General features: G+C 34.9%; 1 protein-coding gene across 4 annotated transcripts in view; it reads left to right on the top strand.

The window, feature by feature from the left end:
- Positions 1-25,852, top strand: part of LOC149777595 (uncharacterized) — a 100,229-nt gene that overhangs the window by 19,920 nt on the left and 54,457 nt on the right. For 3 of the 4 annotated variants that reach the window (XM_089942231.1, XM_089942232.1, XM_089942229.1), the window contains exons 6-13: positions 6,150-6,339; positions 8,919-8,952; positions 9,341-9,655; positions 12,297-12,460; positions 16,605-16,749; positions 18,406-18,630; positions 20,508-20,627; positions 25,265-25,524. In XM_089942231.1, the coding sequence (XP_089798357.1) occupies positions 6,150-6,339; positions 8,919-8,952; positions 9,341-9,655; positions 12,297-12,460; positions 16,605-16,749; positions 18,406-18,630; positions 20,508-20,627; positions 25,265-25,524 (1,453 nt within the window). The remainder of the gene's footprint in view (positions 1-6,149; positions 6,340-8,918; positions 8,953-9,340; positions 9,656-12,296; positions 12,461-16,604; positions 16,750-18,405; positions 18,631-20,507; positions 20,628-25,264; positions 25,525-25,852) is intronic. The other variant, XM_089942233.1, reaches the window with a different exon arrangement.

Genomic DNA, 25,852 nt, shown 5'->3' with positions numbered 1-25,852 from the left:
TAAATAACTAAAAAATGATATTTATTTTTGTTCCGTAATCCAAAATTTCCCAAATCTTGCATTTGAACCAAGTATCTTTCACAACATTCCATTTGGCCACCATGTTTACATTTGTGACATGTGTCAAACGGGAATTGAGTTGAAAAATATATATATATATATATATGGTTGAATATCAAGTTTAATAGAAGTATCACATTACCTGCTGCTATTGCATTGCTTACATTTCTTGGGATGCCAAGTTCCCAGTCCAGGCTAAATATTTACTCCTGCAATTAGTACTTGGATACCAAGAATTGAAATAAACATATTTCTAGTCTGATTTCATAGCCAACACATGGAATATCTTCTTTTTGCTTTTAAGTAGAAATGGGTCAAGATCTTCAACAAATTTCAGCTTTAACTGTCAAAGATATCCTTTTTCTTGTCTTTGGGTCATTTTTTTTCAGTGTTTGTTTTTTTTTAAATTTGAAGGATTTTTGCACCTTGCTTAGCATAGCAGTTCTTCTGTTTATCTTTCTTAGTACCAGTATCAGGGAAATATCCCTACCCTTTTTGGTTCCCAGTTGTATTGTTTACCACAATGTTTCTCTTTCAGCACATAAATATCACATGGTATGGGTGAGTGTAGGCACAAGATGGTCATTTAGAGCACTCACACCACCTGTCTATCATGTATTAAATGTACATGCATAGATGAATGTCCCATCTGTTGCTTGTTGACATATGGTGTGATAATTTGCACTAGGCAATGGGTAATGAAAATAAAATAACAAACCAAAGAACCAATCCCAATGGGGATAGAGAATCTGGGTTTCACTCACTCATCTGGTTGATGGGATCTGATTGGCATCCCACCCCTATCCCATTACCTCTGCTTCTGAGTAATTTCAGTATGATTTGGGGCCGCCAGTCCCTTGTAATGAGTCATCTTCCACAAACATATGCACACACATGTCCCTTCTGTGGTTTCCGGATATGTTGGATGTGACAAGCTGTGAACTTGCTCCAGCCTTGTCCACTAAAGAGCCTATGAAGAAAGATTGTAGGGTTAGTCCCATTACCCCCCACCTTCTCACTGAGTTCTTCTGCTGCTCCCACACTAAACAATGGTTTGGAAACTAGCACAGCAGATTTTCCTAGGGCCAAGAGGCCAACAGACAGTAGAACGGTTGTCTGTTTGCGTCAGCGCTGGTTTCTGCCTGTAGTCATCAGGTTCATTCACTTACTTGGCCCTTTGTAGGTTTCTAAGTGGGAAAATTAGCTCACACTTCCGCTATTCTTCTAGATATTTTGAAGCCATAAAGCTAAAGACTTGAACCCTGTTGACAATAGCCTTTCATGCCAATCTCTGTTAAACTGTCTCCATAAGTCTGTTGGATTGGAAATCATTATCTTGGCACTTTCTGGAGACTGTACTAAGGCATTGAAGCATGGTCTGTTAGTGTCCATGACACTTTTAGGGAGCTTATCCACCTCTGCAGAAATTGCATCCTGGAGATGTCAGAGATCTTGCTGGATAACAGCAAGAACCTTTTGAGGGCTGCACTATTTAAGGTCTCAATCCTTCCATAGCACCTCAACATTTGAGGGACTAATACCATTATTCAAGAAGCACACTCTGAGACCTGCTTCCAAGTTTTCGAAACAGGGTCTGCTTCATGAGTCGCACAAGCAACCTGTAGTGGACAAGTTATTCAGTTGGGGCCATGTAGCTGTCACAGAATGGCATCTGCCTGTCCGTAGCAGAGTCACTGTTTTGAGGGGAAGGTCATTAGATGGTTCAACAAATCTACCTAACCAATTGGTAGACGAGTCACAGAGAATATGATAGGAGAGAAATAACCACAGGGATCTCTGCTACACGACAGTCCACAGATTCAACCATCATGTTTGGCTCATCTCAAATGATTAATCTGCCAGGATCAGTTTCCATGCAAGGTTACCAAATGGTATTGGAGAGATGGAGAATTTGTGATCCCATCCAAGTACGTCCAACTGTGTATAGTATTCCAAACACTATGGAAAAATCTCTTGTGCAGTCTTATGCTTGGTGTTACAAAAACTTTATTTATTTACAATATAGAAAGTGAAGTTTGTAATTGAAATAAAAATTCAGAAGTTTTTTGGTCATTACTTTGTTTATTTGAAATCATTTTTCCACAGTACCAATCGACATGTACCTGATAGCTCCCGCTTAATATGCAAGAACAAAGCACTGAATGGAATGCTGTCCTCTCATTAGTTAAAAGAAAATGATGTCCTGTATTTATTTTATAACTTATTTTCATTTGGCCAGTGAGAAGGTAGTATTCCATTCAGGGCGTTCTTGCATATTAACTGTGCGCGATCAGGTACATGTTGAGTGGTACCATGGGAAAATGATCTGGCATTCCTTAAAGGTATGACATTAAGTCAAATGTTTGATAGGGATACCCAGTCAAATGCCTGAGCTAAACATTGGTACCAAATTTATTATGCTACGTGAAATGTGGCTTGAAATAACAGCGTTTATTCTTAAATGGGTCACGTGAGAAAGGAGAGAAGTGTCCTCCCTTGTAGTTATTATATAGTACATGTATGACACATCAATTTTAAGCAGCGATATGAGACCCTGTTTTCTCTCTTAGATATCTCTGTTTCAAAAAGAACAGTTTTCCAGAGGTCTCGCTAGGATTTTAAAGCTAGGAGTCCAGGACTCCCATGTTGGTAAAAATAGGAGTCCCACTAGCAAAAGTTGCAGTCCCCTCTCAGAAAACTATGCAAATTATAAGAACTATTTGTTGCCATTGAGTTTAATTTCTACATTCTTTATAACACTGACATAACTCTTGTTTGTCCATCAGAGTGAGTCTGAATTTTGTCAATCCAAGGAAGGTCTTATTCAAAATACTAAGCTAGGCATCACACACTTTCTTACACTTGGCTACTGTCCCATCCAAAATATCAGTTCTAGCACCTTTATCACTCTCCTGAATCTCGTTACAATCTTCGTCAGTTTGCCGTTGAACCCCAAAATACTCATTCAAGTCTAAGTCACAACATGTCATGATTCCGAGGTCACGTGCACTGCTTATTCCGCTACACTCGGAAATGAACACAATAATTTAAGCTAAAGTTGTTTATTTGATGTACTGTTATAAATGACCGCATGTACATCTCTGGGTCTTTCTGCCTCTGATTTCAAGCACTGTAAATATCAGTAGATTTTCTCACCCAGCTGCCAGTCAAAGCCTTTGATCTTGCCGCCCAGCAGCATGTTCCTTTGATGTACTCATATTGGTGACATGTACATGTGGGGGGGGGGCCACTAAATTCTGTCATTGTAAATATCAGCACAGTTAATTGATTGACACATTTTCCTACTAAGCAGGTTGCTGAAGCAGGACTGGCAAGTCTTTGAATTTTGCCACCCACCTATTACATGCATACGGAGGACTCTCGTCTAAGTGATCTTCTGCGTCCCCAATAAAAAATTGGCATCCAAATATGTGTGATTGAGCATTTCCGAAACCCGAGCTTTCACTAACATGAACTCTGCCAAAGATTCACTTCCTTGTATCAGTGCTTTGCTGCCTCTTATGCCAGATTTTTTCTCTTCCATAATGCTGTATTAGGATTTTCAGTCCAACATTCCCATAGTCTGGGTATCTTGAATAAATATAACCGGCATATGGTCCATCCATCTCATACATCGGACTTGCACTCAACATCAATTTTGGGCTCAAAATCACACACTGGTATTTCCAGTGACATTTTCCCAATGCCCAACAGACCAATATAATTGAAATTTATTGTCATCATAGCTATCACCAGCCAGTATTTGCCGACTGAAAACGTCTGAAGACAAACCCTGTTATTCAGCCATTTTGGTTTCCTGCTTGGCCCTTATTCGCAACACACATTTGTAAAACTTCCATGATGAAAATGTGGTTAAAATGTCCATAAAGTGCTAGTTCCAGGGCCCCAAGGAATCAATTTAGTTTAACGGCCATTCATGTCAAACTGAAGTATCCAGCTATCTGGATGTCACATAAGTGCAGAGGGACCACTACTAGCAGCGTGAATTATGTCGCGAAATGCACTTTTAAAGTTAAAAGTTTAATAAAAATTGCATACTGCACAAATCACACGTTTTATATCCGCAACGTTGATGTAATTTGTGGAATGTGTATCGCTCCTTTAAAAGTACACGAATTTGTACAAATTACATGCATTACATGTACTGGTAGCATTTTCTGCCCCAATGTTTTATTCATGTTAGACCACTAGGAGGGAGTTAGATGTGATTTTAAATGTTTTTTTTTTTCTTCTGACAACCCCACCAGCGATTTCTCATTTTGTTAACACAACCCATGACAGAAGTGATTTTCCTAACCATCCTTTCACTGTCAGAATCAAAATAGTTTGAAACAAAACTTCCCACAGTTTTTTGAAGTGCCATCCCTGGGTGGGGGATATATGTTTTACTGGAACATCCCTAATGTGAATAGTTACTATTTAAAGCAAGTTTTGACAAATAAGGAATAAATATTTATATTTTAAATTTTCAGTTTCATGGTAACCATAATATTTGTATGTATCAGGGATTTGATGACTTTATGGTCCAAAGTTAGTCTCAGGCAGTTTATCAGATTACAAACTCTAAACAATTGTTTTTGATGTATGTCGTCTTTTTTATGGCAAGTAGGTCTTAATTGCTAAAAATCAACTCAAGAGTTTTATTTGACAATTATGTGTTTTGAAATCAAAGGCACTAGTCTCAGATTAACTGCCAGGAGGATTTTGTTGAATGTGTGATGTTAGGAAAAGTTAGCAACCACAGGCAACATTTATTAGGGTTTTTTTTATTTAATAATTACGGGAATCGATACATAATGCTTGGCAAGCAATTAAATGGACAAAAAGGAATGTTCTCATATTATTCTCAATAGTTGGATTCCCATTTATTTTGATGCATGTCTCTGATTTAAAGGTTAACTGCTAATTGTAAAGTAAATGGATAAAATATGTGTTTATAAATCTTTGAGTTGTGATTATAAATAAATCATTACAAACAGTTTTGCTTCACCTCTCCCTCTCTGTAAAACAATGTTGCCATTTCCAAAATCTTTTCTATTTTGTCCCATTATTTGTCTATATACATGTATGTGCATGCATTTGCTCTTCCAACATTACCTGCATTCTGATATAGATATATATCTACCTGCATTCTAATATACATATATATCTTCATATATTATTTACCTGTATATTTTTAGACAACTAGCAGCATGCCAATGGAGAAACAAAGGAAACAAGTTTCTATAAATAGAAAGTGATTTCCTTAAAATACACAATATTTTCTCATTCATGTTGAAATATTATGCTTGTGGCAAGCTCCAGGAGCAGGAGCAGTCTTCCAGTCTTATAAATTTTTTTTAAATCCCTGCCAGATTTTCTTTTGGCCGTCTCTTGATATTTTATGTTATTATTGTACATGTGTATTAAAGAAGATCCTAAGGGAATCCATGAAATCTGAAAAGAAAGCCCTGTTATTCATATATATATATATATATATATATATATATATATATATATATATATATACACATACATACATACATACATACATTGCCCATCTTCAGTACTTCATTATTATAAATGTATCTTTTGCCTATCATTTGTACAGTAACTTGTATAAATTGTACATCGTAGTATAATTATTTCATGGTTGTGCAGGGAACAGACACAAAATGTTTGCTCTGAGTTGGTGTAAACAGTAGGGTTTTTTATGTGGCCATTAAAAGTTTTGTCTGTTCCCTATGTAGTCGTAAGAAAAATGTATTCCATAATGTAGCTAGGATATACAAAAGAGTAAGAACTATCATCTGTTTGCAACAAACATAAGTATCACCCTAAAAGATTTTGATTAGGCATTTTGATGTCACTCATTGTTGTAAATGTCAGTCATGTGGGTTTTACTGTGCCAGACTATGCTATAGTTAGGTAATTTTCCTTCAAATGTAACTAGTTGCCACAATTAGGTTTAAAGTATAATACATTGATGCATCCTCACAGTAAGAATCAATTATCAACTTTTTTAAAAAAAAAACTGAAACAGCATTTAATTTAATATGGATATGTATTTTGTATCTTTTTTCGTACAGGGATCGAAGAGATCATAGAAGGATAGGAAGCGGTAGAATTCAGATTGATCGTGATAGAGAAGCACCACGGGAGAGAGAAAGGGACTTCAGAAATCCCCGAGACAGATTTGAAAGAGATGACAGAGAAAGAGATCGTAGGTTTGACAGGGAGAGAGACAGGAGTTTCAGGCAGAGGGATTTTGAAGAGCGGGTATATAGAGCTACTTGGAATACACATGTACTGTTTTATCACTGATTGTCTTAGCGTACCGGTTTTCATGGATTTTGTTGTTGCCTGAGCTATAAACTAAAAATTAACCTGTATGATGAAGCCCCCTCCCTCAATTTCTTAATCTGTTTCTTTCATAGAAATCAATAAAACTGTTTGATAAATCAACTTCATTTCTGTAATCTGGTAATAAAATATTAGCTTTACAAAAACAAAAACGTTTTTGCAGTTTATATTGTTGGAATGTTTCTGTCCTAGAAATCAACAAAACTGTTTGATAAATCAACCTCATTTCATTAATCTGGTAATACAATATTTGCTTTACAGAAACAAGAATGATAATGCATTTTATATTGTTGGAATGTATACCTGTCTGTAGGTGAAATTTCCACTCACTGAAATCAATAAGTAGTGACACCAGTATGAGTAGAGAGAAACAAGAAAAAGCATAAAATATGCAAACAGTAGTATTAATGAAAATGAAAGAAAAAAATGATACTAGTATATGAAATTTAGATTTATTACTTATTCAGATCGTTTCTTCATTGGAAGTGAAACTGTTGTAAAAAATTTAAATCCTCGAGTCTTAATTTATTCATACATGCATACTCCCATTGAACAATATGACTGTAAAATACTGGAATATTGCATAAAGCACAATTACAAATGAAACACTAGGTATCTACACTAATTATAGCAGAGTATTGAAGCTCACACTTGACCGTGTTTTTGACACTACCACTGAATCAACACTGTAGGTCATGTCTGCAGGTACACAAAAATATGACAGGTCATTAATTATTAATTTGTTGAATTAATCATGTCCAGCATTCTCAAAGCCATGGATAATTAAGTCTGTTCTTTAGCACATTTTTGCATTAACCACAATTATCCATTCAGCATGAACCTGCTTGATTGATGAAGCTTTAAGTATAGTCTAGTAGTTGAAATTTGTTTGTACTGGAGGCAGGCATAATTGCGTTATTTTTCAGTTAGCAGATTAGGACTTTGATTGGCTCTGAACACTTCCAATGTTTACACTGCTTACTAAAAGCATTGAGCAATGGACAGCTGGTCATGGGTTTTATTTATATGTGGAATGACGATACTGATGGGGATGTGAATTGACTTTGACCTCTTTTATGCCACTGTCTTAATGCCGTTGTCATCAGAAAAGTAATTGATGGTACAACTTTATGGACAATGCTTTAAGAACAAAATCACACACATGTACTTTAAAATCCAATTGGCTATGTGATGTTAGCTGCATCAGCTACCTTTGATGTGGAGTGTAAACAATTGATCTTGCCAGATGTTTAATTTGTGCTCATGCAGTTGGTTGTTGTTGTTGTTGTGGGGTTAATGTCATTCTTCAGCACATGATAGGCTATGCATGGCGGCCAATATTATGGCGGAGGAAGAACCCGGGAAAACTCGGCAAGAACCACCGACCCACGAGAAGCTACTGGCAAACTTTCTCACATACCCATATTGGCCAAATCCGTAATAGAGCGCTTTAGACCACTCGGCCACTCGGGGTCCCCATACAGTTGGTAGTATTGTTTTAACCATTGAAGTAACTGCCATTTGTTGTCAGCATGGCTTTGTATGGTTTATTTTGGGTCTTTGCAGAGGTTGATCTACTAAATTTAATGTGTACAGGCAAAGCCACAAATTTAAGTACCCACAAAATTGTCCTATTTTTAAAATATTTTTATACAAAACCATGACAATTAAGACCCATAAAATTAATTGTCTGCATGTGTATGTGTTTGTATATATGAATATTTATTAAGGCTCGGTACCTCAAAATATTTTGTATTGTGGTATTTTTGAATATATCGTGATACGTACCTTTGTATACCACAATTATATTAGGGGACCAACATTTTAATGGTTTGGGCCAAGGGCCTTGCATGTTTTTGTTTAATTTCCATCTGTCTATAGTAGGAAAAAATATCTTGTTCTGATTTTAAAAAAAAATAACACTATTTCACGTCCTTGATATTATTTGGAGAAAAAAATTAATTATCTTGAGATATAAGAAAAGAAAAATGTTTACTTTACACATTCATATATGTTCTAATTAAGTAAAACATGTTTTGTTTTGTGTTTTTTTTTATATCAAAATTTCCACAGTTTGATTTGGCCCAAGTATCTTTTAGAACATTTCATGATATATATATATATATATATATATATATATATATATATATATATATGTATGTATGTATATACAAATTTGCTTGGGGACATAAATTTTCTTTTTTAGGCAAAAATATGCTTTTTTAACTCAATACAATAACGATACCTTTATTGCCAAGCAGCCAGTTTGTATATTTTTTTCCCAAACACAGAAATAATGCATTTAATTTTTAAATTGACAAGAAGTTACAGCATTTAGATAATTCTGTTAAGTATGCAGATAATTGATTCTATAAAATTTAGATTAAAAAATTTGTCAGCTTTTAAGTTTACATGAGCGGTGGATTCTCACCAACTTTCAAAATAATTTGAAATTGTAGCAGTTTTAATTAATATTTTCAATGATTTCTCTGCAGAGAGACTATCGTGACAGAGGCTTTACAAGAGAAAGTAAGTACAAGTTTTAAATATAAAAATTGCATTTGATAAGATTTTATGCTGTTAATGGGTTATAAATTTATAGCAGAAGTTCCAGTCTCATGCACAGTTAAAAGTTATTGTTATGAAAGGAATGATTTTAACACTTTAACATGTATGGCAATGTAACAATACAGCAAATATGGCAGCTATTTAGCAAATAGATCAACTTGACTTCAAAAGTAGTTGGTACTTTAATTGCTTGTAGCCTGAAAATTCACGATAGAATATAGGTATGCATATATTATTAATAAAGATTGGGGAAAAAAATGCATTATGTGCAAACAAATTATTTGTTTATATTTTCAAAAAATAAAATTAAAGGAAAGATGCATCAGATACATCACTCTTTGTATTTTAGTTTCTCGGCGCCGGAACTCATATCGGCATGACGAGGAGCCAGAATGGTTTACTGGGGGACCAGCTAGTCAAACTGAAATGATAGAACTTCATGGTTTCGACAAAGTGGAGAACCGTTCACCACGTGGTACACCAGTAAATGACACAGTCCATGAAAAGGACAAAGAAAAGCGTGGAGGGAAGGAAGAGTCACGGAGAGAGAAAAATGATTTAGAGGAATTAGAGGGGGAGCAGAGGGTTGATGAGGTGGAAGAGTGTGTAGATGAACATGAGGATGATGTAGGAGAAATCAGGCAAAAGGATAAGAAATATGAAGGTATGTAGAGGATAAGAGAAGTCATCAAGTACTGATTATTTTGTATATTTGTGAACTATTATGTTCTCCATATGACATATGTCAAAGATTCCATTACACTGATATATGCATCAGTAAATTTGACCTTGTACCAGTAAAAATCAGACTGTCATTATTTGTATACTGACAAACTGCAAGATGTGTTTTAAATCTTGAAAACTAGCTGTTTCAACATCAAAGTCTGTCAGAAGTCGATCTGTTCTTTTCATCCAGTTGTGGTACCATATCCCTGCCAACTTTGATCATTGATCGACAACAGCAACATAAGTGCTTATCTCATTCATAGAGTCAGGTGACGTAATGGTAAATACATGCAGCATAATTCTACCTTCCACGTCTGTTCAAATAGATTTCGAATTAGGGCTGGAGTTCCCACATATATCATATTACTAAAATATAGTACTGGATTGCTGCTGGATTTTAACTAGTGAGGGAGCCTAGAAAGTTTCAACATAGTTGGTGTAAAAACAGTGCCTGAAGCTACCAGAGAGATAAACCATCTGTCCTTCTGGTGTGGTTTTGTATGACAAAAAACTTGCACATGCGCAAAGTACTAAATATTAAAATGCCCATTTTTCTGTTTCATAGATGTTAATCGAAGCTCTTATTTATTTTTGTTGAATAGAAATTAATAACTGCAGGTTTGTTTGCTGAGTAACTGGCTCGGTTTGGATTTGCCACTTTATAAATGACTGTAAATCATGTGATCTTCCAAACCATGCTGAAGTTGAAGGCTTTCACTCTAGTCAAGCCACTAAATGTAAACATTTTATGCAGTGCATATAAACACCATAAATATTTACTTTATAAGTGAACTCCGAACCAGTATTTTTATTGAGTTTGGATTAAGTTGGTGACTGAGAGTGATGACAGTGAAATAGGATTACGTAGTCTGAGTTTCCTTTGACACTTCCCACTCCACTTTAGATATTTTGACATTTATGTTGGGGTATAGGGTCAGTAGCCATATGACTATAAAAAATTTGGGATTAACCATGCAGATTCATGAAACAAGAGTTTTTGTTAGCAATGTTTTGGTAAATTGTTCTCTGAATAAATATGCTGAGAACTTAGTACCTTTAGTTCTTGATAGACATTTTTTGACTTTTATTTGATATTTTTCAATTATTTTTGCACAACATCATTGGATTTATTGCTGGTATCATTGCATCTCTGATGTCATGGACATGTAGGATGTGTGATTTGTTCAGTCATGTAACTAGCAATGTAGATGGTAAGTACCAGGTCATACTTCATCACTGCTGTAGTTTTGTTTCATCTGTCAGCAGATTAAAGATACAACGCATATTACAATCAGAATTTTGAGAAAATAAATAATTTTTCTGTAGATTACAACTTTTATCAATAAATGTAAAAATATCTAAAATCAGGTGACACGGGTCAGAGGAAACTAGGACTAGGGATTACACAACTGTCATGGTGTTGATTTGTTATATTGTCTGTTATTGACACAGCTCCTTTAAAGGTAAAAAAAATGCATTCATTTTCTTTCTCTAAGTATTGTTTACAACATTATTTTCCCTACTCAATTCTAAAGATAAACCATGCATTGATATTTGTTTATTAGCATTTGTATCAGTATAATTATGGCCTTCATTAACTTTTTCTGTCTTTGCCGGAAGTACTGATAGTTATGCAACTCTGGTGGAAGCTCTTATTTGTAAGTTGGAAGAAACTAATTAACAAATCTTATGAAATCCTTTAGCTCAGTTGATTGTTCTGATATACTATGCACTGTCAAATTTAGCTTTTCTTTTTTGAATGTCTAATCTGAACTTTGACTTCTTTTTCAATGATCAGTGCCCAAACTCTTGAGTTTGTTAAAAAAAAGAGAAATTTGTCTTGTGTTCATACTTGTTTTGGATCATGTTGCAGATATGCAGCCATTATGCTTTTGGCATAATCATTATGCTATTTTTCACCAAATTACATTTTATGCTTGCCTGTATATGGACTACACTTTTTTGGTACATACAATTTTTTAAAAAAATATAGCAATAAAATGTTCTTGTCATTTTGATTATCATCTCTTTTATTTCACTCATATGGATTTGAGAACATTCTTAACAAGATGGCTGCTTCATAAGAATAGAGTAAGAATACTTTATTTCCTATTTATTGAGGATTCACCATCATTTCACTTGTTTCAGATGTTTCAATCAGACTTGAAGATAAATAATTTACCTTGCAGATCGGCAACTTAATGCTGTCAAATTATTTGCACACGTAGATGTCCGGTAGACATATTTAGTGATTGCTTTATTTTTTTATGCATCAATCATTATATATTAAATATTTTAAACAAATACTCCTAATCCCACCTGACTCCTGTTTAAATCAACATTTTTTTGTGTCTCTTTCAGCAAAAGGGGAATAAAACAAAGAGATTATGGATGTAATAAAATAATTAGAACTTAATATAGCACTTGTCTGTATAAGAAAATTGTCTAGATGTAATTTTAGCAGGAATTAATCTGCAATATCACACAGTATTCACTGGATATCTGATGATAGAAAAATATTTATCCTCAGTCACAAAGATATCCTAATCCAGGAATTTAACATTTTTTGTTAATAACAGGAATTCGTGTTGCTGATAGAAATGGAAGCCTAGAAACCAATGAGTCCAGTTCTCCGGAAACCAACACATCTGATCGTGAGCACCGTCGGAACACCTCACCAACAACAAGCTCCTTATTTGATTTCAACGAATTTTTCAAACTTGATTACATTCCAGGTTTAAATGTAAGTGTAACTAGATGTTTAGCAAAGTGATTTAAATTTAGAAAAATTGTGTCAATATTTCTGCATCCAATAGCTGCATTAAGAATGCAAGCATTATTTGGCCCAGAACTTCATTCAGTTGTGACAGAATTATTGCCACCTTGATTTAGAAGTCTTTTCAAGACCCTGGAGAATGTCAGACAAATTGTCCAAGTAGCACACATAGAAGGTCATTTGATTTAAATGTAATTTCTCCATGTTCTTGTGTTCTGATTAAAGTGTAGCCATGTGTTTTTTTTCTGCAGTCACATTGGAAGATGGTGTAGTATCTTTGAACACAAAGGTTCATAATGGGATGTAATTGCTGGCAGCATTGTCAAGCTTTCCTTTGTGGAAGCCATGGTTTCTACCCTCACCACCACAAAATTTTTAAAACTAAAAAACATCAGCTATATAAAAGATGCACAAAACTTTATCCATTCATTGACACAAAAGGGTCACTAACATTGTGTTTCAAACCAAACTGAAGGTTTTGGTGAAAACAAGGAGCCTGTTCCCTGTCATTTTCTGGTTGCTGAACAAGGCCATGTCAAAATGAAAATGGTGCTAATCAGACTGCCAGCATTATGGCAATGTTGACCTTCTTAAAAATTATCTTCACAGCTCTTGGAGTTTTCACTAAAACACTTCCCACCATTTGTAGTGGGTCCTATATGAAAATGATGGTGATGTGACTTCCCAAAATGTGTACAATCTCTTTACAGCTACCTTTTCTTGAACAAATGTCACATCAGCATTTCAAAACATAACATTTAAAAAAAGAACAATTAGCCTCTTTTTTTTTGCAATATATACATATAGTTGTTCCTATATTTAAATGATTCTGATCCAGTCTCCAAAATGGCTGCCCTGACGGACATTGGGAAAATTTTGATATAGTTGGATTTTATTTCTGAAGGGATAGTGACATAGAGTTTTAAAAACTCACTATAGCAGTTATGTAACTGGTACTAAATTGAAGTGCTGCTCATCTGACAACATTTTGACCATCTGGAAAATTTTGCTGTTGCTACTTCTTTTGCATGAAAGGTTGTATTGACATGCTGTTTTTCTTGTTGCAATACATAATTGGTTTGAAATGAAAATGGACAGCAACAAATCTGCACTTCTGTGAGGAAATTTTGAAAACCAAACCTAATTCAACTTAGGGTCAAGTCAGAGGTGATTGCTTGCATTTTTTACTTATTGAGCTTATGAACACAGTGACTTGTACATCTTCGAATGAATTATGGCCAGGCTTTGTATTTGGTTGCATTCCAATAAATAAGTTGATAGTCAGCACCGTGAAATTAGGTTTTTGGCCAGAAGGCTTGACTTGGGATTTTAACTGTATGGGCTTGTGAGCAAGTTAGAGTGGATTTTTATTAAAACCAGTATGGGCTTGTGAGCAAGTTAGAGTGGATTTTTATTAAAACCAGTATGGGCTTGTGAGCAAGTTAGAGTGGATTTTTATTAAAACCAGTATGGGCTTGTGAGCAAGTTAGAGTGGATTTTTATTAAAACCAGTATGGGCTTGTGAGCAAGTTAGAGTGGATTTTTATTAAAACCAGTATGGGCTTGTGAGCAAGTTAGAGTGGATTTTTATTAAAACCAGTATGGGCTTGTGAGCAAGTTAGAGTGGATTTTTATTAAAACCAGTATGGGCTTGTGAGCAAGTTAGTGGATTTTTATTAAAACCAGTATGGGCTTGTGAGCAAGTTGGAGTGGATTTTTATTAAAACCAGTATGGGCTTGTGAGCATGATGACATGTACAAGTTGGAGTGGATTTTTATTAAAACCAGTATGGGCTTGTGAGCAAGTTAGAGTGGATTTTTATTAAAACCAGTATGGGCTTGTGAGCATGATGACATGTACAAGTTGGAGTGGATTTTTATTAAAACCAGTGTGTGGATATATGGGAAGAATATCTTAAATGATACAAGCTCAATAACTCTTGGGTTTTTTTTCTTTCTTTTCAAAAGAATAATAATTACAGACTGTACCAAACTTAACATAGGGTGTATCTTGACATTGAAACACTAAAGTTCACTGATTTGCTGTTGATATCAGGTTCATGGTCAACAACCTTGACAGAGAATTTTGTGTCACTAATGCAGCATCTTAAACATCTCAACTCGTATGTGTAAGTAAGCTATTTTTCTTGCCAAAATATGGTATGTTGGAGTTTTTCAAGAATACCAGACCTGCCAACCCTTAGGATTTTGCGATAAGTCTTATGGAAATGACCCTTAAAATACTGATTTATGGTATAAAATCACAATTTATGGAAATATAATTGTTTGTGATGATATCTGGATACTGGCTTGTCCTTGTTTGATTCTTTTTTGGGTTTCGTATTAGATTCAGTGAATATGGAAAGGGAACCAGACCAACTTGATTTGAATAGCTCAGATGCTTTTAAAGCACATTTTGTAATGCAGAACATTTGCATGATCAAACTGTTGCATTTTTTTTTTTTTAAATGGCATTCAACAAGCAACATGTCAGGATGAAAGGGATAATATACCTCTTAAAATGTTTTAATTGTACAGAATAAAAGCAAATATTCACATTCTCGGAGAAAATGTCAGGAAGGGCAACTGTTATATGTAGTGGACATTATGTATTGATTTGAGTAGGTCACATGACAGGAAAGATGATTTGTCGGGCCCTTGTGTATTTTTTTTTTTTTTTTAATTTTAATAAGGATTATGTAAAGTATAGAGATATGAATAAGCTATTAAGCTCTGTATGGTTTGGAATTGCAGTTTGTGAAGCTGTACTGGAAATAAATTAAGGTTCAATAAACTTTACAAACTTTTGAGTTGAACGCAATGTTTACTGTCACTGTATCAGTCTTTGTTAATGTTTTTGCACGTTTTCCAGCTTGACAGTTGTAAAACTTTTTTTTATGCCTTTCTAAAAACTGGTCTATCTTGCCCAAAAAAATAGACTGCCTTACTTAGACGGTCATGTTTGGGCTATCAGGTCTGGAATATAACTCATATATGACAAAGATAATTGTACCAGTGTAGAAAGACACTTATTACTTTATATGACAACTCATAATGCAAATTAAAATTTGGTGGTGTTCATGAATTGCAACAAAAGCACTCGACCGTACATTTGGATTAAGCATGCATGGATAAAGTAAGACATACTTTCATGAGGTTTTAAAGTCTTTGAAACAGTTTCTTTTGAATGAAGCATCAATTTGAATACATATCAAAATTAATTTTTGTATTCATGTATTTATTATTCGTTCATTCTTTTCAGTAATACCAGTATTTGAATACCTGATGATGTTCTCATTTCTCTCTATCCCCATTTATGTTGCAACATATTGATTTAAGGCAGTGAGTAGAATACTGTATAGATGTGTATGCATTGAATGAATATAAAATGCATTCTTTCTTTTTTTAAAGTGATTTAAAAAAAAACGGTAAAAGCTGATGTGTTATTTACTACATTACCGAACATTATTTTCATTTGGTCTTTAAATTTTTAATTTGGTACAGTTAACTCCATGAAAATTGGTACCCCTTGAAAAATATAGATACTACAATATATTAGCAACTTAGGGTTCCTATGAGTATAGAATATATTTGAGAAGATAACAAACTAAATCCAGTCACTTTGTTTCTAAACAAAGAGCAATAGTTACAGATAGTGGTGTATCTGCCAATTATGGAATAAGTTGTTGTCCAAAGTGCATAACGTCATCAGAGATAAGACAATTTAATGTCATGACATCATGTAAAAGAAGAAACATTGCATGCAACATTATTTGCTTTTGTGGTGTTCAACATTTTTTAGTACATGATATACTTACTGTACATGGCAGCCAGTGTATTTGGTGGAGGAAGAACCCGAGAAGAAACACCAACGCACAGGAATCTGCTAGGAAGCTTTCTCACAGACACATTGGATGAACCAAGACTCAGGCTGTTGCAGACAGATTTGAAATGTGCAACTGATCTGTAAAGGCAAGTATCTGCATCCTTGGACCCCCCCCCCCCCCGTGCCACTTATGACGTGGTGTGCCATCCCTTGAAAACTATCTTTCACATTAATCATGTAATAAAAGCAAATACTACATGTCCTATGTGTTCTTCCTTTTTTCAGGATTTTCCGGCAGAGCTTGATGTTCAGGGCATAGCTGGAAGTCGTTTCTACCAACTGTTCAAAATGTCTACAAGTGGTAGTCAGGGTAATAGCAAAGAAAACAGTAGGCGATCATCAATGAATGAGGAGTTTGGGTATCTGAATGGTAAGGATGTTCTTCAAGTTTACAGCATCAAAGAAATCAAACCTACAGTTCTTTACCTTAAAATATTGACAAGTACAAAACTGTGAATTCAAGACTTAACTCAACAAAACATGATTTTTAAACTTGTCAACTTTTTTGCTATTTTCGTTATACTTTTATTCCTGTTTTGCATCAGATCTTACTGTGGATTTATTCCTGTTCTACATAAAATGTTGCTGTAGATTTATTCTTGTGCTGCATGAAATGTTGCTGTGGATTTATTCTTGTGCTACATGAAATGTTGCTGTGGATTCACTTAGTTACGGTGACTTTTATGAATTTGTATTGTTTTTCAAAAGCTGATATTTAAGATATAGAAAAAATATGGATGTAAGAAATAGATAAATTATTATAAAAACATCTCATCTGGGGCAAAATCCCATTGAATCCAGTGTTAGATCTGAGTGAGGATGGTCATATTGCAATGAACCCATAGTGACAAACATAGTTCAGTGCCCTTTCCACTGTTTATACTTTGAGGGGTATAATAGAGTCAGTTTGTCTGTCACGTTTACTAATATCTCCAGAATGCTTTGAGATGCCTTCATTAATTGTGGTGTCATGCCTAGACATACGGTCCTGTGAAAAATGAATCTGTACAGAATTTTCAGTTTTCTCCATTTTTGTTAAAAATGATGTCCATTCCTCCATCCGGCCACCATACTCTTGTCCAGTTATTATCTACAGAACTGATCAAGGTGTTTTCATTAAACATTTGATGCCTATACATAATGATAAAAGTTTGCATCCCATACAAGATTTCGCTTTGTCTGATTTGTACTTACTTGTCCCCCTGTATGGAAAAATTTTGCTGAAACTTAATATCTTGTGGGCTATTGCGTAAATTCTCACTTGCTGATAGATTTGTTGCTTTGTTTGTTTTTTCAAAAATATGCATGATGCAACCCAGTCTTGACTGTATTTCACTTTAAACAATTTTAGTTCTTTTACCTTGTTAAATACATTTTGTGTGATAGCTGTGGTTTATGGTATATTTGGTACTTGCTTATAATTGACAAATTTTGAAATTCATCCTTCATCATTTTAGACATTATATATTCTAAGTTCCAATTGATGACTGACAAATTCTGTTGGTGTTCATTTGTTATAACACTGGGAACAAAAGAAAGGTGGATCATAATCAGGTTTGGGCACATATTTATGAGCAAACTTGTTATAAATTGTCTCTCGGTGAATGTTTAAACATGACACTTTTTTTTAAAGGTTATGAATTAAAAATTGTTTCATAATGTGGTTTAGCGTTGTGTTATGTGTCTACTTTTAAATTTTGTGTAGCAAATGGTTCACATTGACTGAATGAGGTGTGTTGAGACTAGACAGGAAATACATGAATTTTGTATGTTAAGACTTTTCCAGAAATCCTCTCTGTAGAATGTTTCCTCTGAGACAAGCAACTTGTTTTGATCACTTAAGGCTATGCTGATATCAATCAGACATCTTTGTGATGGTCGTCTCTTCAAAGGGATCAGAATATTTGGTTGCATTATAGTGCAGTCTGTGTTTAGGGAATGGACAAATGGAACAGTTAAGCAAACCATGCAGTAGTAAATTATTACTTAAAGGTACTGATTTTTTTTTTTTCATCATCTCTTTTAGATCTGTTGAATGGATCCCGCAGCCCCATAATTCCATCACCACCGCCCCCATCAGCAAACACACTGTTTGAACGCTCATCCTTCTTTCACTCATTCAACACTAGTCTTGGGGAAAAGCAGGGTTCAACCTTTGACTTTAGTATGTTGCAGAAGGGAGGCAACATGAATCCCCTTGTCAATGCCCTTCTAAACAATGCACTGGCTGCAGAAAAACAGAGTCGATCCCGTGAGTAAACTTAATTTTCTTGCCTGCATCAGAAGATAGTGAAACATTGATATAACAGTTTTTGTAGTAATGTTGTCTGCATAAATAAACATTAAAATTTATTGTTTAAAATTTAGAACATATTTTTTATATATTTGCAAATGAATGTTTTCCAGTGCATTTAACAAACAAGCTAGGTACTTAGAAGCTACTATCCCATGGATTTTTTTATATTTTATGGTTTGCTCAGCCTGAAGTAAAGAACTTTAGATCTTGAAAGTAAACAGTACTTTTATAACAGTATGCTGCATGAAGTTGGAATTTGGTTAATTTGAATGTTATTTTGCATGCCAGCTCATATTGAAATAATATTTCTTAACTCTCACCAAATTAGTTTTGTTTTCTGAGACTTCTAGTGCCAAGATGCTTACATGACAGCCATTATGTTTTAGGTATCATTACATTTTTATCATTTAATTATCTCTTGCACTTGCTTATAGACCACTCCAGTGGCTTAGTGGTTAGAGTGTCCGCCTCGGGTGCGGAAGGTTGTGGATTTGATCCCCAGCCGAGTCATACCAAAGACTTATAAAAATGGTACTAACAGCTGCCTCACTTGGCACTCAGCATTAAGAGGTAAACTGGTCGGCCTGGTATCAGGATATTGTGACTGGATGGGACATCATGCTACATGTCTGCGGCATGATGCCCCAGTGCTGGACAGCACTTTAAACTGTCACACTGCAGACAACGTAGCGATATGACTGAAAAATTGTTGACGCTACATTAAAAATCCAAATCACACACACACACACAAACTTGCTTATATTTGGATTATGCTCTTTTGATACTTAAAAAAAATACAAACATTAGGTAATACAAAATTTGTATTCATCATTTTTATTATCATCTCTTTAGTCTTACACATATAAATGTAAGAATATTCTTTAAAAAAAAGACTATGTTGGTAGAGCATAATGATACATTTGTCTGTCATAGACCTCCATGTACTTTTCTTATTTCTACTTTTAGCAACTGTATATCTCACATTTCCAAGAAAACTTGAGTTTCTTCAATTTGAAAATTTGCCTAACCTATTCATATTTTTAGGTAGTGGAGCAGTCTATTCTTTTTTTTAAAATGGTACCAGATGTTAGACGAAACAGGCTATATTAAAGTGACTCATGGAAGTTATGTGAGAGAAAAATGTTAGATGAGAGGGATCTTTTTTAACATAAAAACATGTTGGATCAGAAAAAGGACAAATGAGTAGTACTTTTAAAATGTAAAAAAGAATGTGATGTAATTCAGCACTAAGATTGAGAACATCATTAGGCTTATCACAAAATTTGTGGACTTGATTATGGTTATTCAGTGAAAATTAGACATGAAGACTAGTTAAAGTGACTGTTGTATATAAATAATTTGTGTTTTGTGTTTGTATTTTGGTACTAATCCCCATGGATTTTGACCATTTGTCACAAATTTAACCAGATGCAGATCCAGGTTAATAACAAAAATACATATACATTTTTCATAGTTTCCAGTAATTATGGCATGTAATATATAGATTACACGTTTTATGCTCAGATCATGCATTTTTTATCATTTGTATTAGTAATAAAAATTGTGCTTATACTTTTTAAGGGGCTGGTATGTATGCAAGGTGTACCAGGTCTTACAGAAAAGCATGCATTTCCATACTTGTAATTAGTTTTTAGAGTTTTCAAAATACTTTTCCAGTATCCATTACTGGTTCTAATGGAACAGTTCATTGTGTACATATATTAATACAGGTTGGTGAGATGACCAACATTTTCTTCTTAGATTATATATATTTTTAAATAAAAAAGAAAAAACATAATTCATCCTGAGACAGGTCTTGTATGTGTTTTTAGCCACAGTAAATATCAGCACACAAGATGCAGAGGCCCAGCTGAAGGCGTTGATATTTGGGCGAAGTTCTGGGACACCTTCCAGTAGTGGCACAGCCAGTCCTGGTTTTTCATCTCCTCTCAGTAAGTTACTGTTTATTACCCCTTTAAATTAAGATAAGCTGATTTATAAAATATTTTTTTCTGGTGAAGTGTCAAAAAAATCATGGGACCTTTAAAAGTGTGTGCAACCTTGGCAACATGACCTCAGCATGGCATATGGTACTGCTCCTCAAGTTTGATGGTGCAAAAACTTATTACTCTGATTTATGGGTTTTGCCTCAATTTTAGGTTGGTTTTTGTATGTGTGTCATTTTATATCATATATGTAGAGACAGGCGAAGGTAGGCATCCTTTTATCTGGTCATTCTTCTAGCCATCGCACAGTCTTGCAAATGCAGCAAAACCCCCCGTTTTTGATTGATTGCTATGAATATGAACTGTATAAATACTATCATCATCACCTGAAGATGTGAATATCAAGGATGCTTCCAAACTTGTTGTAAGAGTTATAGTCCATTTTTACTTGTAGTACGACAGTCTTTTGGTTTTCACTCAATTACCATGAAACTTTTGAAGTGTTATGGTCATGATGTACATGCTGAGAAATCACTTTGCTTCTGCAATTGTTATTAGAGTTAACTGAACTTTTACTCCAACAGCTGAATATAATGTATGACAGAATCTTGTGAATGCAACTAGTGTCAGATTTTTTTGATGGGTTGTTGTGAAACTTCTTATACATTATGGTCATCATCTGAAGATATGTGCCTTGACAAGACATTGCCTTTGTGACTTTTGTTCAAGTTATTGCCCTTTATGACTTGCAGGTAGATGTAGTGTCTGATACTCTTGTGAATGCTTCTAGTTTCATAGATCTCACTGGATCATCAGACTTTTGAAAGATGTAAGATGTACATATTTTTACATTCGCGCTTCTGTGGTATTTTTGGTTAGGGTTATTTTGACATGGAGCTTGATGTAGTGTATGACAGAGTCTTATGAATGCATCTAATCTCAGTTTTCATTGGATCACTGTTACACATTGTGCATAACATGGTCATGACTTGTATTGACAAATTACTCTCACAATTGTTGTAGGAGTTATCTTTTTGACTTGCAGCTGGATGCATTATATGAGAGGGTTTTGTGTCTGTATTACTTTTTGCATTTTTCAGTGGATTGCTGTGAAATATTTTTTTCTTGTTGACCAATCATTATACTTAATATTTTTGAAGAGAGTTGTGCACTTTTTAACTGTAGAGTCATCTTGGTCATGGGGTAGGAATGGGGTATGCGGGAGAAGGCAGGGTATATTTGCTTTAGTAAATTGTACACCATTGCTCTGATTATGCTAGTTTTCTTTTAATAAAACTTGCAAGACGTTTCCAAGCAAAATAAGACAGTGGATTTCAGACCTGCTATTATGGAACATTTCAGCCTCCCCTGAGTAAAAACTTTGCAGGCAGTTAGATACATTCAATGATCACATTATTGGCAGATATATTTTCAGTTAGATACATTCCATGATCACATTGTTGTAAACTCTGCTACCTCTCAAATCCAGTTCTCCTGGAAAGACAAAAATTGTTTCCTTCTTTAATAAACTCCTAACCATTATCTCGTATTACAACTCAACAGGATGTTACCTATCAACTGGACATTTACTGGTTTAAGCTTTCACTTGGTACAATGAAAATCATCTCATATTGCCTATCGATGTCAAGAGCTCAACGAATCTGGTAACCAGACACCTGGGGCTCCTCTAATTTTATACAGGGCCCCTCTTGTGAAGTGCCCATTGGTATTGATGAAAAATAATTTTAAGTTTGCAGAGAGGATGAAAAAATCTATATTGCCTGAGAAAACTTGGATTGCACTGATGAAAAGTGAGTTTTATTTTCAAGTTTTTGAAAGGCTAGTAAAACATTAATATTTATCTCCGTTTTACCCTTATGAAGGCTTCTTCCTTTCTGTTCTGGAGATTACTGTTTTATAAGATGCCCAATTGTATGGTTGGTAGCTCATGTATAGACCCACTTCACTACTGTCAGGACAACTGGAGTCCAGAGAAGAACTCACTCCATAACAACCTGTCTGAAAAGCACTAATAAACACTCTAATTACTAGATTACTAGATCAACATTGTATGAGGGTAATTCTCATCTTGTCAGGCCATTGTGGTTATGTGAGTAAACTTGCAAGTAGCTTCTGTTGGGTTTGGGTTCTTCTGGGTGTTTTCCTGGGTGTTTTCCTGGGTTCTTCCTCCCCCAAATGTATACTAGCCACCATGTATAGCCAATCCAGTGTTGTAAATATAATTAAGCCCACAAAACTTCATCCTGTTTGACAACTGTGGTGACCTTCCTCCTCAGGTGGGGTGAGGTGGGGAATCACCTGGATTTGTGTCATCTGTTGGCAGGGTTAGTGTCCTAACTGACTCTTCACAAAGAGTGTTCCATTTATTTGTTGGTCTTTCAGTGGATTGGCACACTTGTGGGGGGGATACAGTGACAGACTTTTTTGCAATGAGGTGGAACCCCACAAACTCCACTTTCCTTTTTCAAGGCTCAAATCCAGAGACCTGGGTTGAAGATGTGCATACAGTTGGAATAGTGTTTGAGATTACGCCTTGCCCGGGCTACTGTTCAGGTAGCAATAATAATTTAAAAAATGAGTGGACAGAAATGCAAAGTGATTCTGATAGCCCTTTTTGGGTGGGATAGATTCTGTATGAACAGTCTGCTAGAACTAGCAATAGACATCTGTAGGAATATCCTGGTAAATCCCCAACCTGTTCAATCAGTCCCAGGTGCAAATGTTTTGATGCTGTCCAAACAGGTTCCACCTTCACTCCTGGGTCTTGTGAGAAGAGCCTTGGATAGAAAGAAATTTTAATGTTCAGTTTTGGAGAGAAGAAAGCCATCCTGTGTAAAGACTTGTAAAGGAAAGTGACAGGTTTTCAGGCACTGGTGCATAAGGAGCAGCATCACCCTTGTTGAGTGTGTCAATCCCTCAACTGGCAACCTTTTGCCTCTGGCATTATCCGTAGAAAAGTTAGTTACTATCAGAGGCTACAGCTCCATGATTTTGGCATCATAGTAGCATTCATTTCTTTGTGTAAAAGGTATATCTAAGGGATTCTTGTCAAAATTTAAAGCAACCATTGTCCGAATTTTTGTCTTCATACCATCATATGCAGTTGAGCAGAGTAAATCTTTAGTTACACTTGTTTCTAGGGGTGCATCCTGGTACATGGGTATGTTCTGATTCAGATGTTATGGAGATGTCTAAAAATAGAAAAACTTTTTGTTTAAATGCACATTTTCTATGCAAAGTAATGGTGGTAAGTGAATCTTGAAGAAAAGAAAAACTAATTTCATCCAGGAATAAATCTGAAGAAAAAAAAAGATTGGAAAGTTTTGTTGTAAAAAGTGGATGAACTCTGTTCTAAATGAAACCACAGCAGTCACGTTGAAAATCTTTTTACCACAACTCAACCTGATCATAAACCATATCAATGTATGCTTTTCAACAGAATTCTTATGATGTCTAGCTAGTCTAAAATAAAATATTTGCTGAAATAAGTGTTAAAGTTGAAGTGGCCATTTCAAAGTTCTTGTTATTGCTACTCCAAGATGGAAAGTCATATTGACATTTTCACCAGCAGATTTCTTGTAATGGTAGTTGGTCCTAAGTGAAAATGGTGGTGATCTTTCATCCAGTATGGCACCATGGCAGCTGCCTTGAAAATAGTTTTTGCTGCTCCTTGTAAACAGAAAGTCATTTTGACATCTTTTTCATCAGGAGATTATAAAACAAGTCACACAGGCCATGTAGGCATTCAACACCAACTTTTGCTAATGGGTATAATTTTTTAGAATTTGATTCTACATACCTCTAAGTGGCAAGTGTTCACTTCATTAGGATTCGTATACATCCGTATTTCTTTGGAAGGTCATTATTTAGAAACCCCATGAAGTGCATATGGCAAAATCAATGTTAAAGTTCGTATACATTTTTTTGGATGAAATGAATCTAAAGGTGTGATACAGTACAATCCGGATTGAATGTCACACACTGTGATGTCACAATGAAAGCTATGCATATTGATAAACAAATTTGTACTACCCTCGATTGTGACAATTCCACTCTATGTGCTCTTATTTTGACCAAAGTTTAGTACATAGCCACCCATGCAAAATTCCATAGCGATAGATAATTTTAGTCTGGAAGTTTCTTGGTGACAGTTAAGGTGCAGAGCATTCAATTATCAGGATTGATTAGACTTCGGTTTAAGAAAATTGGTGTTAAATTTTAAAAGAACAATTTATATTTAATTTTAAATGAGTAAATGCACATACATGACCCATGTGACTTGTACTATAGTTATGATATCTAACTGGTCCTAAATGAAAGTAGTGCCATATGCTGAGACTTTTAAAAAATGTTTTTTATCGTCTCCTTTGCATGTGATATGTTATAAGTGACAAAATATTTTGAGAATTCAGAGAATACTCTCGTATTTTTGTGTACATATTTTTTTCTTATCATATTAATATTTCCCAGAGATTTTCATTTTTGATCTTTAGTCTTGGTATGTTAATCTCTTGTTTTATTAATTAGTCTTAATTCTTTGTTTTATATTTCTTTGACACTGACTTATTTCTCAGTGCTGTTTCCATACTTAATCTCATGTCGGTTCTACATACTTTCTACAGATGGTAGAGTGAAGACTTTGGCTGAAATAGAGGGAGATTTCACCATGCCACAACCAGAAAATGGGCTCAGTTCAACAATGAAGAACCAGTCAAATGTTAGCCTTTCCACCCCACCACCCAATTTCATACACAATTCCACATCACATCAGTCTGGATCCATGGTGGAACAACAGGAGGAAGGGGATCTGACAGCCTTCAATAAGCTTATCAGTCTAATGAAAGCAGGGGCTGCAACTCCAGTTGAATCACCAAAACTTCCAGTATGTGATGGGCCTGATATTTATCCCCACACCTTGGATTAGACTCAAGAAAAAGAGATCAGTGTTTTTGTGCCGAGTTCTTTGTCATTGATTTAAATCACTAGCTTTATATAGGGTCAAGATGGGTATTATCATTATATTGGAAAATCTGTCATTTTCAATAAATCTTTTCTATAACAACATTGTCAATAATTCATCAGTATAAATATATTCTGATAAAAGCCATTTTTCACTGGTTAAAATTGCTGGTCAGAGTGCAGTTGTAGCGCATTGATTGGCTGGTTATAGGGTTCCTCATGATGTTAAACAATTTTAGTGCCGAATCGAA

Source organism: Sinohyriopsis cumingii, chromosome 18, assembly GCF_028554795.1.
Source record: "Sinohyriopsis cumingii isolate HCF-2022 chromosome 18, ASM2855479v2, whole genome shotgun sequence".
Lineage (NCBI taxonomy): Eukaryota > Metazoa > Mollusca > Bivalvia > Unionida > Unionidae > Sinohyriopsis > Sinohyriopsis cumingii.
This window is presented reverse-complemented; position numbering and strand designations above follow the sequence as displayed.